General features: G+C 43.8%; 2 protein-coding genes and 1 non-coding gene across 3 annotated transcripts in view; all 3 read right to left on the minus strand.

Annotated features, from left to right (window-relative positions):
- CUNH9orf153 (chromosome unknown C9orf153 homolog) overlaps nt 1-6,363 on the minus strand; it is a 23,321-nt gene extending 16,958 nt beyond the window's left edge. Inside the window, exon 1 of the mRNA XM_017515587.2 lies at nt 4,356-6,363. The gene's annotated coding sequence lies outside the window, so the exon portion shown is untranslated. The remainder of the gene's footprint in view (nt 1-4,355) is intronic.
- A 1,839-nt stretch (nt 6,364-8,202) lies between these two features.
- Nucleotides 8,203-8,321, minus strand: LOC119469043. The gene has a single exon (XR_005197863.1). It is a non-coding gene; the product is annotated as a 5S ribosomal RNA (ribosomal RNA).
- A 4,974-nt stretch (nt 8,322-13,295) lies between these two features.
- The window catches only part of ISCA1 (iron-sulfur cluster assembly 1), a 14,646-nt gene continuing 11,938 nt past the window's right edge, over nt 13,296-16,003 (minus strand). Inside the window, exon 4 of the mRNA XM_017515598.2 lies at nt 13,296-15,035. Within this exon, the coding sequence (XP_017371087.2) occupies nt 14,887-15,035 (149 nt within the window). The 3' untranslated portion in view covers nt 13,296-14,886. The remainder of the gene's footprint in view (nt 15,036-16,003) is intronic.

Below are 16,003 nucleotides of genomic sequence, written 5' to 3' on the forward strand. Positions count from 1 at the left end.
AAAAAAAAAAAAAAAAAAAAAAAAGAAATGGCAGAGATGTGTGCTAAAATAGATCTCCAGAGATGTAAAAAAAAGTATTATGTATAATAGAAAAAAATAAAAAACAATGTTCAATGATGAGCTCATAATTGAACAAATCTGGGGAAATTACAAAATTGTACAGAAAGGTTTAATGACTTTTGTTTTTTTTTGGGGGACAGAGTCTCACTATGTCACCCAGGCTGGAGTGCAGTGGCACAATCTTGGCTCACTGCAGCCTCCACCTCCCGGGTTCAAGCAATTCTCCTGCCTCAACCTCCTGAGTAGCTGGGATTACAGGTGTGTGCCACCACGCCCAGCTAATTTTTAGTAGAGATGGGATTTCATCATGTTGGTCAGGCTGGTCTCGAACTCCTGACCTCGAGATCCACCCGCCTTGGCCTCCCAAAGTGTTGGGATTACAGACGTAAGCCACCACGCCCATCCAGGAAATTTTAAAAATAATATTTATACTAAACAAAAGGAGATTATAAGAAGGTATCTATAATACAATTCTTTTTTTAAAAAAAAAAAATCATATATGATTCACTTAAAAATGTTAACAGTTCCATCTAGCGGTAGGATTATGAGAAATCTGTGTTCTCTTTCTTACAATTCTTTGCACATTTATGTATTTTACAATGAACATTTATTACTTTTGCAATTAAAAAAACATTTTAAATCAGAAGAAAAAAAAAGAAATGGATGAAGGCAGCTATCTGTAGAAATTACACATCAAGGGAGATTGCTTATAATGTTTCACTGAGGAGTCATAGTTTAGGAGAGTCCAAATAAGGTGGCTTATTGCACTTCCTGAAGGGCCCTGGGTGGCTGGACCAGGACTCAGCGGCAAACCAAACCCTTCCAGCCTGCCTGGGACTGGAGGGGGTACTGGGAAGTGAGTGCAAATGGGCACCATGTTTCTTTTAGTGATGACCGATAAGTTCTCAAGTTAGATTGTGGTGTTGGTTGAACAACTCTGTGAATTCACTAAAAATCACTGAATTGTATGCTAAAAAGAGTGAGTTTTATCTTATGTAAATTATGCCTAAACAAAGCTGTTTTTTAAAGGAAACAAACATCTAGTCAGTTACATTGTGATCTGCTTGAAGGAAAACTATGTTAACAGAAGGGCCTACCTGGTACTCCTAAAAGGGAATCTGGGCTGTTAGAATTTTCCAGGATGCACCCAGCACCATTCAGGGTAAGAGACCCCTGACGGTGAGGCAGTTCAGTGCCCTGAGCATTATGCATCTTATATGTAATGAAGGCACCAGTGCACACAAATTGAACAATACTGCCCATTACTAAGAGCTATGAATACTAATGCATAGTCTGTTAGCATTTACTATATGCCTTTATAAGCATATGGTCCTAAGAACTTAAATGTGTTATCCCATTTGATCCACTCAACAACAACTTTCTGACATATGTACAATTATAATCCCTATTTTACATTTGAAGAAATTGAAACACAGACAAGGTAATGCCCCTTCCCTAGCATAACAAAGCTAGTAAGTATCGAATCTGAGATGGAACCAGCTAGTTTGACATCAGAACCCATAGTTTTGTGCATTATGCTATAGTGCATAAATATGATCTTGTCACACATACATTTTTCAGTGCAATTTAATTTTCTTTCCTTCCTTCCTTCCTTCTTCTCTTTCTTTCTTTCTTTCTCTCTGTTTTTTTTGTTTTGTTTTGTTTGTGACAGTCTTGCTTTGTCGCCTAGGTTAGAGTGCAATGGCATGAACTTGGCTCACTGTAACCTCTGCCTCCCGGGTTCAAGTGATTTTCCCACCTCAGCCTCCCAGGTAGCTGAGACTACAGGTGCTCACCACCACACCCGGCTAATGTTTATATTTTTAATAGAGACAGAGTTTCACCACATTGGCCAGGCTGCTCTTGAACTCCTGACCTCAAGTGATCCACCTGCCTCAGCCTCCCAAAGTGCTAGGATTACAGGCATGAGCCACTGCACCAGCCCCAATTTGCTTTTCTTTTGTGCCCTACCTCTTCTCCTCTGTCTTCTCTTACTAACCCTTTCATCAGGTAAGTCACATATTAAGCTTATTTTTCCTATGCTTATACAGACAGCTCCCTCTTTACTTTTCTTACTAATGATGGAAAGTCCACCAACTCACCTAGTATACCTCTGTCCATCATGAGTGCTGCCTTATATTGTTTCGACAAGAACACATTCTGATTTCCACTTCAGCCATGTAATTTAGCACACCCTAGGCCCTTCTGCCTGGGCACGAGAAACAGATGCCAGGAGAGAACTGGGGCTGTGTGTTCCAGGTCCTGCCCGGAGCTGGCCTGGCTGGGAGACACCTATCCTCTTCTCTCCAGGTGGGGGATCCTCATCTATTTCAGGGGACCAAGAATGGCTTTGGTTGTGGGAGGGAGACTGTTATCAAACTGAACTTGGGTCTGTCTGCTGAGCACAGCAAAGCCAAACACTGAATCATGATTGCAGAGAGAGAAACTGAAGCATGTATTACAGGATGCCAAGCGAGGAGACTTGGGCAATTCTCATGCTTAAGAACCAAACTCTCTGATGTCTTACATATACGAGTTTTTATAGGAAAAGTCATTCATTTCTTTTCTTTTTCTTTTTTCTTTTTTTTTTTTCGAGATGGAGTCTCGCTCTGTCACCCAGGCTGGAGAGCAGCAGCAAGATCTCAGCTCATGCAACCTCCACCTTCTGGGTTCAAGCGATTCTCCTGCCTCAGGCTCCCAAGTAGCTGGGATTACAGGTGCCCACCACCATGCCTGGCTAAATTTTCTATTTTTACTAGAGATGGGGCTTCACCATGTTGGTCAGGCTGGTCTTGAACTACTGGCCTCTAGGGATCCACCCTCCTCAGCCTCCCAAAGTGCTGGGATTACAGGCATGAGCCACCACGCTCGGCCTCTTGTGGAGTTTACAGGCTAGCAAGGGGGAACTGACAGAATATCGTACGTATAATAAGTGAATTTGTAAGTCTGAAAGCCCTTAAGTGCAATGAAGGTTATCAAAGAGATCAGCGTGGAGGGGATTGGGAGTGTGGTGATGGAGGGTTACGACTTTAACTAGGGTGGTTGGGTTGACCTTACCGGGGAGGTAACATTTGAGCCAAAGCCTGTAGAGGTGACAGTGAGCCCTGAGAAAAACGGGGAAGAACCTTCCAGGCAGAAGGACCAGCCAGGGCAAAGGCCACGTGCTGGAGGAGGAGCAGGTTGCAAGAGAAACCGGAGAGAGGAAGAGAGGAGGGGAAAGGAAGTGAGTCCTGTCTTCTTAGGGCCTTGTAGAGAGGGAACGAAGGAGCCATTACAGGCTCCGAGAAAGACAGGCTCTGGCTTACATTCTTTCTTTTTTCTGCTGCCACAAGACTCTCTGTACAGCAGGCTGAGCTGAGTAGTTGGCACAGCTTTGTTTTGTTTTTCTAACTTACATTTATTCTTAAAGGAGCACTCTGGCTGTGGTGTACAGCTTATGATTTATCAATTAGAAACTTATTAATTAAAAATGTCAAATATGTACTAAGAGTAATTATATAGTACACCTTATAAAAAATGAAGCCAAGCTGGGTACAGTGGCTCATGCTGGTGGCCAAGGTGGGTGGATCACAAGGTCTGGAGTTCAAGACCAGCTTGGCCAACATGGTGAAACCCCATCTCTACTATAAGTACAAAAATCAGCTGGGCATGGTGGTGCGTGCCTGTAATATCAGCTACCCGGGAGGCTGAGGCAGGAGAATTGCTTGAACCAGGACCTGGAAGGCAGAGGTTGCAGTGAGCCAAGATCACGCCACTGTATTCCAGCCTGGGCTACAGAGCGAGACTATGTCTCAAAAAAAAAGGTAAATATGTATTTTATGTACAAGAGAAAATGTTTGTCTATCAAGTGAGAATCTACACATAGTTGTGAATTCACAGAGCATCCTCTGGAAGGACGCACATCACTTTTTGTTTTAGATGGAGTCTTGCTCTGTCATCCAGGCTGGAGTGCATAAACGCAATCTCAGCTCACAGCAACCTCCATCTCCCATGTTCAAGCGATTCTCCTGCCTCAGTCTCCCGAGTAACAGGGATTACAGGTATGCGACACTACACCCAGCTGATTTTTGTATTTTTAGTAGAAATGGGGTTTCATCATGTTGGCCATGTTGGTCTCGAACTCCTGACCTCAGGTGATCCACCCACCCCGGCCTCCCAAAGTGTTGGGATTACAGGCGTGAACCACCGCGCCTGGCCACAGGCCATATCTTAATAGAAGGGAGTGAGCGGGAAGGCACGAAAGGGGGGCCTTTCAAAGTTTCAAAGTAGGACTGATAGAAATAAAAATATTTTACCCCCAAAATATCCTTCTTTGATATATTTTGAGGTGTCTCTTCAGAGAGCCAGCCAAGAGGAGTAGCCCTGCAAAGCTGTCTTTCATGGGGAGTTTTGCATCTGTACGGAATCTGCTTTGATGCAGCCAGGCTTCTTCTGAGTCCTCCCTTGTTTGATCTAGGAAAGATAAGTGAGAGTTTGATACCTTTGAAGGTTGGAAACATTTATCATCTATTCTTTCTGCAGACTGCTATCTGTGAGGTTTCATCTACATAGCAAGACCACGTTTGCTAGCCAGGCCTCTCCTTCTCTCCCCACCATAACCTGTCTTGCATCATAGCCTGATTTACCACTATAACCTGTTTTGGGCTCCCATTCTTTTGGTAACCTCAAGGTGGTATATAAGCTTCTGTACCCCACTGGGTGTTTGGAGTAATCACTCTGTGGTTCTTTCCTATGTGCACATAAATTCATATGCCTTTTCTCCCATTAATCTGTCTTTTGTAAGTTATTTTTTTAGCAAAACTTTAGGGGGCTAAAAGGACATTTTCTCTTGGATCCTACAGGGGTATTATTTTCTGAGTCCTAACAATCTCATCTGGCCAGGTCTTATAACTGTGCTCAGGGATCTGGGGGAAGGAGAACTTGGATTTAATCAAACACATTTTTCAGATGTTCATTGTGGCGCTTCTCACTTTCACTTTTTGGCTGCTTGTGCAAGATCATCACACCTGCAGATGTGCTTGACCCATGGAGTCCTGGTTGCCATTCTACATCATTCTGGAATTATGAGCATTATGTGTGTTCACAGATTATCCTGATGTGTGGAATATCCGCTACTCTCTCCATCATTATTTTAGGATTCAGTGAATACTTCTGAGCCACTAAGTCAATCTAATAACCCATGGCAATGATAAAGATTGTAGACTTACTAAACAGAAATAAACAAATGTTGTGAAAAATATATTAACCAGAATGAACTGAATACTGTTAACTGAATGTTATTTAAGAACATTTCATTAATATCGTCTTTGTGGAAAATGCTCAACATTTAAATATGCAAGGACTATTAAGAATAAAATGAGATTTCTGGGAAATCATTACTATGTTACATTTTCAATTTATGAAGTGTGACTACAACTGTGTCATTTGGGAAAGGAAAGTAGCTCAGAGCAGTCTGAAGAATGTGAGGAATGCAAAATTTAGCAGAGAGACAGGAGAGTCTCATTAACCTATGCACAGGGTTAATTGTTTAAAGGCATTTTGTATTTTTCTTTTATTGCCTGTAGTTTCCAGACTAGCTGATAAATTACCTAAAATGTTACAGGCTGCACAATATGACCCTCACCCATATCTTCATGTTTCTGGAATTTGTGATACAAAGAACACATAGCCAATCAATAGCTTATGTTATTTTGAGTGAGTCACCGTGGCATGCACCTGTAATTGCAGCTACACCGGAGGCTGATCACTTGAGTACAGGAGTCCAAGATCAGGCTGGGCAACACAGGGAGGCTTTGTCTCAAAAAGAAGAAGAAAAAAGAAGCTTATGGTATTTTAATGAAGCAATATAAATACTTGGTGAACAATTTTACCAAGAACTGCCCCATCTTTTTTCCCTTTGAAAACCCACTATTCTGGGCAACTTGAATCGAAATCCCCAGGGTTGCTGTCCTCAAATTTGGCTCACATAAGCTCTCTACTTACATTCATTTTGCCTCAGCTTCTTCCTTTAGGCCAACGCATTGCCTTTTCCTCTGAAACCCTAAAGCACTTGTGGCTCACTGCAGCGATTGCTGGGTTCCATGCTTTGGGAGTGCTGGTCTAAGTGAGAAGACTCCTTGGGGAGATGAGAGCCCATAGGGACCTGAAGATTCCCCTTCAGATCAGCAGGCCTTTTAAACTCCTCCCTCCTGGCTTATAATCAGTTGGAGGTTCTGTTAAGCCAAATGAGACAACATCTGCCTCTTTTTCTTTGTTCTTTTTCTTTTTTTATTTTGTGAGATGGAGTTTCACTCTTGTTGCCCAGGCTGGAGTGCAATGGTGCGATCTTGGCTCACCACAACCTCCGCCTCCTGGGTTCAAGTGATTCTCCTGCCTCAGCCTCCTGAGTAGGTGGGATTACAGGCATGTGCCACCATGCCTGGCTAATTTTTGTATTTTTAGTAGAGATGGGGTTTCTCTATGTTGGTCAGGCTGGTCTCAAACTCCTGATCTCAGGTGATTCACCCGCCTTGGCCTCCCAAAATGCTGGGATTACAGGCATGAGCCACCACGCCTGGCCCTGCCCCTTTTTCAGTTTCGGCTGTCACTTTTCATCTAGAATTCATTAGCTCCTGCCTGATCTCTCCCCAAAATGCCTAATAGGTTTTCCTGCTTGATTTCCTTGACTCCTTCCCCTTGAGTCTGGCTGTCTGTCTTTCCAGGGGAGACGCTTGTCTGGCAAGGCAACCAGAACAGAGTTGCCACTCAATAATTTTAGGCCTTTTACTCTAGTTGTCGGAGGGTGAATTGACAACACTAATTGATTGACAGGAAATGCAATTTGCTACTACTGATATAACAATCAGAACTGAAAATACGACAGTCAGACTTAGCTCCTCAGAGAGAGGGGAAAAGGCTGTGGTCTTGGCCAGGAACAGATTAGCTGAGTGGATTTATATATCAACACAATGGATGACAAAGGTGACACTGTCCTGTTACGATGGCCTCAGGGAATGAGGGGTGTGGGCAGCTCAAACAACCCAGCTGTTGCTGCCAGGGAGGGGGAGAGCACTCATCAACCTTGAGCAGATATTAGATGCAGAGGCCAGATTGCTTTCTCCTGTGGGTTTTATAGCTGTGCATACTCAACTATTCAGGACAACCTTTATTATTAAATTTTTTTAGGAAAAATTAACTTTGTCATACAGGATGAAACTCTCAATCCCTCCTTTGAAATAATTACTTTGAGAGAGCTTGTTTGGAGGTTCTAGCAGAGGAGTACAGCTACTCAAATACCCTTGACGAAAGAACAGCCCTCCTCTGATGGGGAAGGTCGTCCGCAGCGTCTGGAGGGGCACACATGGAGCGATGAGGGAGGATGGGGACACCCACCTAACCAGCCCGATCAGACACATCAACCCTAGCGATCAGTGGGGTGGCAGATGTTGCAGCCAGATCACCCTCCCCTCCTGAAACAATTGCTTTTAAAATGCAATATTTGAAAACCTGAATTTTCTTGGGTAAGCAACTATCCTATTATATTGCTAATTTAACAAAAGACTTCTTTTAAAAATAATTAATAGAATTAATTTCTTAGAGCAATTTTAGAATTGGTTAGAAAGTACAGTGTTCCCACACGCACCCTCCCTGCACCATACACACAGCTTCCCTTTTATTTACTACTTATGTTTGTGTGGTACATTTGTTACAATTGATGAGCCGGTATCAACACATGGTTACTAACTAAAGCCCAGACTTGACAGTTTACATTAGGGTTCATTCCTGGTGCTGTGCATTCTATGAGATTTCACAATGTGTAATTACATATATCCACTTTTTTTTTCTTTTTCCCAGATGGAGTCTCACCCTGTTGCCCAGGCTGGAGTGCAGTGGTACAATCTCAGCTCACTGCAACCTCTGCCTCCCGGGTTCAAGCGATTCTCCTGCCTCAGCCTCCTGAGTAGCTGGAATTACAGGCACCCACAATCATGCCCAGCTACTTTCTTCTATCTTTAGTAGAGATGTGGGTTCACCAAGTTGGCTAGGCTGGTCTCAAACTCCTGACCTTATGATTCACCCTCCTTGGCCTCCCAAAGTGCTGGGATTACAGGCATGAACCACCGCGCCCAGCCCATATATCCACTTTTTTTTTTTTTTTTTTTACGCCTATGGCACCTGGAATTCCCAGGCGGTCTCCCACCCAAGTACTAACCAGGCCCGACCCTGCTTGGCTTCAGAGATCAGACGAGATTGGGCGTGTTCAGGGTGGTATGGCCGTAGACATATCCACTTTTATAGTATCATACACAGCAGTGTCTTTTTCCCCCCCGTTTGAGATAGGTTCTCACTCTGTCACCCTGGCTGGAGTACAGTGGTGTGAACACAGGTCACTGTAGCCTCAACCTCCTGGGATCAGGTGATCCTCCCACATCAGCCTCCAAGGTGGCAGAGGAAAAAGAAAGGACACTGGGTGTGAGGGAGGGATGCAAAGTCAGGACCAAGAGTCCATGGGAACACAGGAGAGGATGAAGGCACAGAGGCTGGGAAGAGAGGGCAAGGCTGTCATTGCTGAAGACCGGAAGGGATGAGGGCGTCTGCAGGCTCAGCGTGATCACCTGGGTTCCAGCTTCTGTGACCTGCCTGGAAGATGAAACAGCCTCCCTACTCTCATTGGTTAAGATAAACCCAAACCCAATCTCACCTCTCAGCTCTGGTCTTCCCATCTCCCTCGCCACTGCCCACCTCACTCCATCTCTCCTTGCCAAGCCTAGACTAGCTTAGCTTTCACTGCTTTGCGGTCTCACATTGCCCTGTGGCTATGGCTGTAGCTGCACTTACCGCGTGTTTTACAGTTGTCTCTTCACGTGGTCATATCTGTCTTGAGTCTCTGCACTCTCAGGGCAGAGGCTGAGTCTCATTCATCTGGCGGCCCCAAGGCACAGTGCCGCTCCTAGCATGTGTCATTGCTTAGTGTTGAGTAGGTGACTGTCCATTGTGACAGGGACATCCTCAAGGTCACATAAACAGCTAAGGGGTGGGGAATTATCTTGCTGCTTGGTGGGCGATGGGAGAATAATGGGTGGGAAGATGGCAGATGATGGAAAGGCATTTTTAAAAAGAGTAAACATTGAGTAGCTGAATTTTGAATATGATTTCTTTTTTCCCTTCTGCCTCAGCCTGTAGCTGGGACCCCAGGCACGTGTCACCATGCCTGGCTAATTTCTATATTTTTCTGTAGAGATGGGGTTTCACCATGATGCCCAGGCTGGCGTGAATATAATTTCTAATCAGTCAGGTTTTTCCTTCTATAGACATAGGCAAAGCGCAAATAAGAAATTGAGGGAGATAATAGGAAGTAGAGCTATGCTCTCTGCACCTGCCCAGATGTGGGGAGAAGTGGACCAGGGGCTGCCTGGCCATGCAAATTCTCTCCATGAGCTGTGCAGCTGTGCTCCAGACTCTGTCCCCACCCCTGGGAGGTCCTTGCAGCAATCACTGAAAATTTTGCTCAGCTATTTCCCCACAATGCAATCTACTGGGTATTTGAATAGTCTGATTAACTGAGTTAACGACTTGTGAACACTGTGGCAACATAACCACAACATGAAACCTACCATGCTAACCCTTTTAGGTATACAGTTCTGTGGCATTCAGTACATTCACTGCCTTCCATCTCCAGAACTTTTTTTATCTTTTCCAACTGAAACTCTGTGTCCAGGAAATTAATTTCTCACCCCATCTCCAGTCAATGGACACCTGGGTTGTTCCTACCTTTTGGCTGCTGTGAATAATGCCGTTATAAACATGGATGTACAAAAAAGTTATCAATTTTAAGCAGAATTTAATAAATACAGACGATTCTTCCAATAAGAAAATATTTCAAAAGCCTGTCATCCAAAGGTGGCCTGCAGAACAACAGCACTGGCTTCACTTGGGCCTTTGCTGCAAATGCAGAATCTCAGGCTCTGCCCTGGACCTCTGTTACAGAATCTGCTTTTTTTTTTTTCCAGGCAGAGTTTTGCTCTGTCTCCCAGGCTGGTTTTTCATTTACAGAATCACTAGTTAGTGGAAGTAAAAGCAGTGTAGTGGCTCACTGTAACCTCTGCCTCTCAGGTTCAAGAGATTCTCCTGCCTCAGCTTCCTGAGTAGCTGAGACTACAGGAACCCACACCATGCCTGGCTAATTTTTGTGTATTTTTAGTAGAGACAGGGTTTTGCCATGTTGGCCAGGCTGGTCTCGAACTTCTGACTTCAAGTGATCCACCCACCTTGGCCTTTCACAGTGCTGGGATTACAGGTGTGAACTACCTACCATGCCCAGGCCCCAGGTGACTCATTTGCACCTTAAAGTTTGAGGACTGCTTCAAAATACAGAATCCATGGAGAATGATAAATCAGTATTTTTCGTTTTTTTTGAGACAAGAGTCTCGCTCTGTCACCTAGGCTGCAGTATAGTGGTACAATCTCGGCTCACTGCAACCTCCACCTCCTGGGCTCAAGTGATCCTCCCACCTCAGTCTCCCAAGTAACTGGGACTATAGGCATGTACCACCACATCCAACTAATTTTTGTATTTTTTTGTAGAGACAGGGTTTTGCCATGTTGGCCAGGCTGGCCTTGAACTCCTGGGCTCAGGTGATCTGCCCACCTTGGCCTCCCAAAGAGCTGGGATTACAGGCATGCGCCAACACATCTGGCCCAATAAATGGGTACTTTATAATGAAAAATTTGGGAATCACTAGTTAGTGGGAGTAAAAGCAGTGATTCATCAAGGCTGTCAAAGAAGTAGGCTAGTTTTGAGTACCGCTGGTACAGAGCCCCTGCCCTGCAAAGGTTGGTGTGAAATAAAGCCTTCCCTGAACACTTTGTACAGGAGCGAGGGAGAAAGCACATTCACAGTGACTTCACCACATGGCTCCGTATTTTAAGAGGCTGAGGCTAGGGTACACCTCCCTCTCTCCTTCCTCTCTTGTCTGATGAGACCCACCCAGGCCCTGGAGACTTGAGTTCCTACTGGGGAATGAGCTTTTCAAAACAGCTCCTCAATTAAGGCATGTTTGTCTATAATCAGCCACTAAGAGAATGAAATTTCTCTGTGTTTTAATTTATGGCTCTTTTTGAAGAAGTTACTGTGGTCATTTACTTGAAGGAAATACAGCAAATTTTCCCCAGATTTGAATATGGGACAACAAATCCTTAATTTTGTGGAAACTCTTCCTCTAAACTCCTGCTTTGATAACCCACTAGCGTATTATCCCTTTGGCACAAGAAAATGTCTAAAACGGATGAGAACCACAACGTATGAAATGTCTACTCTTAGCAGATGCCATTTATGTGTAGTTAGCTAATCCCATTTCCCCAAATTCTGGGACTGTTCTACAGGATACATGGCCACAAAAATGACAGGAACCATGATCCAAATCCAGGCACATCTCACCCCAAACCTACACCTTTCCAGGCCAGTCTCCCAGCCTGCTGGAATTCAGGTGAGCTGTATTTGCGATTTCTCTAGGTTGATCTGTCTCTGGCCCTTATCGCATCTGTTCTAAGGCTCAAATTAGACACTGATGTTGCTTACAGCTCAGCTTAACACAGGCTTTTCCATTTCCTGATTTCTCAGTTATCAAAACATAACAAGAAAGGCCTTTTTTTTGAGGCATTTCCTGCTGAGCGAAACCTAGAAAATACTGGAAATCTTAGGGACATTTGATCTTGTAGGGATTGTTCCCAATCCGCTTTCCTGTTTGAGAAAAAAAAAGTCATTCTGGTGGGTCCAGTGACAGAGGGCTGGGAGGTGCCTTGCAATAATGAAGCAGTGGGCCTCTGTCCTGATGGCCTGATGTGGAAGAGTGGGCTTCTAATTCACCATGGGAAGCCTGAGATCTGCTGCTCAACGGATTTGCTGGCCTACACATCACCCAGGAGCACTACCAAATGGCCTTACACAACGATGTCCAGTATTTGTGAGTAGAATGTGGACAAATGTGGTGCAACAGACAGAACCTTCCTGGTGAGGGCTAAGGCTTGCATGACAAGGAGATAGGATGGAGCCATTTTGCAAAAATAATACTGACCTGCCCGATGCTAAATGAACATCGAAGAAACATTTGTTGTTTCTGTCTCCAAGAACCTTTCAAATTGTACAACAGACAAGAACCAAAACCAACGAACAGTACAAACACTGCCTATACAAATAGAAACGAGTCACAGAACACTGGCTGCTGAGGTTGGGATATGGATAGAGTCCCATCCTTTCTGCCTCCTAAGCCTTTATGGGTCCCTGCTCAGGTCCTATTATAGAGGGCTTTGCAGTAGCTTCCTCCTGCCCTAATCAGTCAGCCTACTCAGCCATGGTGACACTTCTTAAGGAGTGCCCCTAAACACTTCCAGTAGCCCCCAGGCCTAAAGAACCTGCAGAAGGCCCAGATGCCCCAGGCCTCTATCATGCCCTCCAGCCTTACTGCTCCTTGTTCTTCTGAGTGCTCAGCTTCCCTCTGTGTTTTCAGTCCTCTTTACTACTGTTCACTCTCTTCCCTCTTCCTCAAATCTCTTTCAACTGGGTGCAGGAGTCATAACCTGAAGGATACTTTTTAGAAGCACACTCTGTCGGCTATATAAAAACATGCAGCACGGCCTAACAGCTAGGAGCACAGCATCTGGAGCCATAGGCATGGGGCGCACTTCTGATTCGCCACTTAGTGTTACCTTAGCTATTTTATTTAAGCTGTGTTTTGGTTTATCTATGAAAAAGACAGTAGTCAGAACTGTGTTTCCGGATCGCTGAGATGTTTATTAGAACACTTCCTGGCATGCAGTGGGCATGCAATCACCACCAGCTGCTCACACACTTATTACCATGGCAGTCGATGCTCTTTGTTGGTGTCTCATTTGCCGAGTCTAAGCTCTCTGAGTTTGGGACCGTCTCTGATGATCTGTGAAAGCTCAGGGCTAGTGGAGAGTCAGTGCTTACTACTGTGCTCAAGTGAACAGTGGAGAACCTTCTTGGAGATTCACGTAACAGCCCAGACAGCAGAGGGAAAAGTGCTCCAGGTAGTGATAATGCTCTCCTCCTGAGGATGTGAGGAAGCTGCTTGGGGGGTAGATGACCTCACAGAGAGACAGGAAAGCGAGGCTAGCAAAGCCAGGGGGACGAGAGCCACTTGAGATGGTCTCTCCAGGGCTGTGTGGTGAATCAGCACCTAGGACTCTGGACAAAACAGTGTCAGGCGGAAAAGATGCCTGGTGACAGGCAGTCTAGGCAAAAAAGAGTCATTTTTTATTGGCTTTAGCAGCTACTATCCCAAACCCTTTCCCCTCAAGAAAAGGCAATTTTATGATCACAAAGAGGCCACATTTTTTTTTTAATTGACAACTCAATCTCTACATACATACAGTATTGCACAAATTGTAAGTGGGTCAACAATTATTGATACAAACTCACGAGCATTTACATAAAACTACCGCTCTAGGTGTTGGTGTGTTTTATGCCAGCTACTTTAGTGAATAAAAGAAACATAAAGGAACTCAGCTACTTGAATTAATGAGAATCAGCTTTCAAAAAAAAGCATCGATGTCATCTCATAGAGTACTTAATGTGTCAGACCCAGGAAAATCAGTAAGTAAGTGACAAAAAGAACACGTTTACAGAAAAGTTGGTGATAAAAACGTTAGGCTAAAATATCAAGAACTTTAGCAACTGGACTGAGGAACCAGAAAGTATATGCACACTGGGAATTTTAAGAAAAGAGCCTCATGTTCTCCTGCACAACGAGGACCACATTCCAAAAGCACAATTCTGTGCTGCTACAATGTCTTCTCTGCTACAAACCACTGTTTCTAAGGTAAAGAAACAAGATGGTAATTCACATAAAAGGGTTTTAAAATTCTTCCCACTCAAAATAAAATAAAAATAATATGATCTCCATCAAATTATAAAGAAATTCTATCAAAATGTCGACCAGATAAAGAAGTCAGATCATTTGCCTTCATCCATTGCCTCAGAGGGCAGAGCATGTGTCACCTACAAGGAAGGGAAGATGGGTGTAGAGTCCCCACTCTCCCCTGGCCTGTGGAACAGGGGTGGACAGGAGCAGTTTGGCTTCCCTGGGGTTTTGCTTCCTCACATAGGGAATTGAGGGAGGTGGGCTAGATGGCTATAAGAGACCCCTCAACTAGAAGAATCAAAGGCAGCCTGAGATCCCATCTCTGAGCAAATAGGGTAGCAAAAGAAATGGATTAAAAAACAGGTGGATGACGTCTTTCTCACCTTATGATGCCACATTCAGAACAAATCTGTACTACAGTTGAAGAAAATCTTTGCCCGGTACTATTAAAGGGTATGCAATGAGGCATCTGACAATGAAATTTTTGATGAAAATGTATAAGAAGGCTATGTGAAGTTTGGGTGTAAGAAACAATGCACCATCACGTTATTACCGGCAGTCAGGACGTCTTGTCTCTCATTTTAGGAGTCACCGATCTGGCTGGGAGAAATGCTGAGGGAGATGCATGTTCAAGCCATTCAATAGAGGTCTAAGCACACGGTTCAGGAAATGGAGAAACAGGTGCCCAGGAAGTCAATTAATAAAACTGGTTCTAAAACAAAGGATGCAAGAGAGCTAAATGATCCAAAGACAGTGATGGCTTCTCATTTTCTGTCCCCTACAAAGAATATAAATATTATTTCTTCTGGATCTAACATATTGGCTTCATTTTCAAAATGCATCACTTTATTTTTCTTACAAGGCAGCCATACATTAAGCATGTCACAGCCACATGATTTATGCAGCGAGCCCCAAGGCTTCCACCAGCTTTCCTGGAACCTACAGCCAGAAGAGTCCTGAGATTTCAAATATTAAAGCTTTCTCCACAGCCACAAGTTCCTTTGATGTTTGGGTTATTGAACACAAACTCACTGGATAATTTGTCTTCAACATAGTCCATTTCTGTTCCTAAAAGTGTTAGCTGTGCTTTCTTTTCGATGAATACTCTGACTCCTTGGGGAAAAGAAAATATGTGTCATATAAAGCCTGCAGCCTTATGGAACTTGCTGATTCAAAGCACAAATGAACTTTAAATAGTGACTATCAACAAAAGTCAAACAGGAAGCTTTTGAACATTTTAAATTATTTCCTTAAGGAATTAAGCATTCAGTTTCCTGTCTGCCCTTCTTTCCCACATACGAATCTATGTCTAAAACAATCACATTAGGGGAGAATTTTATACAAATAAATTCCATGACAATTTTATGCAAAATTAGACTTCACTCATATTCTCAGTGAGTTTTGTTATGATGAAATTTAAAAAAATTATGAAAGTTCTGCAATAACATCACTAGATACATGGGTTTAACTTAAAGATATACAAAGGACTGTGATACAATGGGGCTATTTTAATAAGATCAATCAGTACAACCATAGTCTTTTCTGGTTATGGACGGAAAACAGGTACTATTCCCTAATAATTACACAGGTAGAGGTCAACATCTTTAGAAATACAATCTTTTTTTTTTTGACAGAGTCTCGCTCTGTCACCCAGGGTGGAGTACAGTGGCATGATCATGGCTCACCACAACCTCTGCCTCCAGGCTCAAGTGATCCTCCTACAGGATTACAGGCACACACCACCAGGACCAACTAATTTTCTATTTTTTTTAGAGATGGGGTTTCACCATGTTGCCTAAACTGGTCTTGCATTCCTGGGCTGAAGTGATCCTCCCACCTTGGCCTCCCAAAAGTACTGGGATTACAGGTGTGAGCCACAGTGTCCAGCCAAAAAATACAATCAGTTTAAGAAAGCTTTCTAATCGGAAACATGGCAAAACCCTGACTCCACCAAAAATACAAAAATTAGCTGGGCATGGTGGTGAGCACCTGTAGTCCCAGCTATTCAGGAGGTTGAGGTGGGAGGATTGCTTGAGCCCAGGAAGTGGAGGCTACAGTGAGCTGAGACTGTGCCACTCCAT

This window comes from Cebus imitator, unplaced genomic scaffold, assembly GCF_001604975.1.
Source record: "Cebus imitator isolate Cc_AM_T3 unplaced genomic scaffold, Cebus_imitator-1.0 Scaffold553, whole genome shotgun sequence".
Lineage (NCBI taxonomy): Eukaryota > Metazoa > Chordata > Mammalia > Primates > Cebidae > Cebus > Cebus imitator.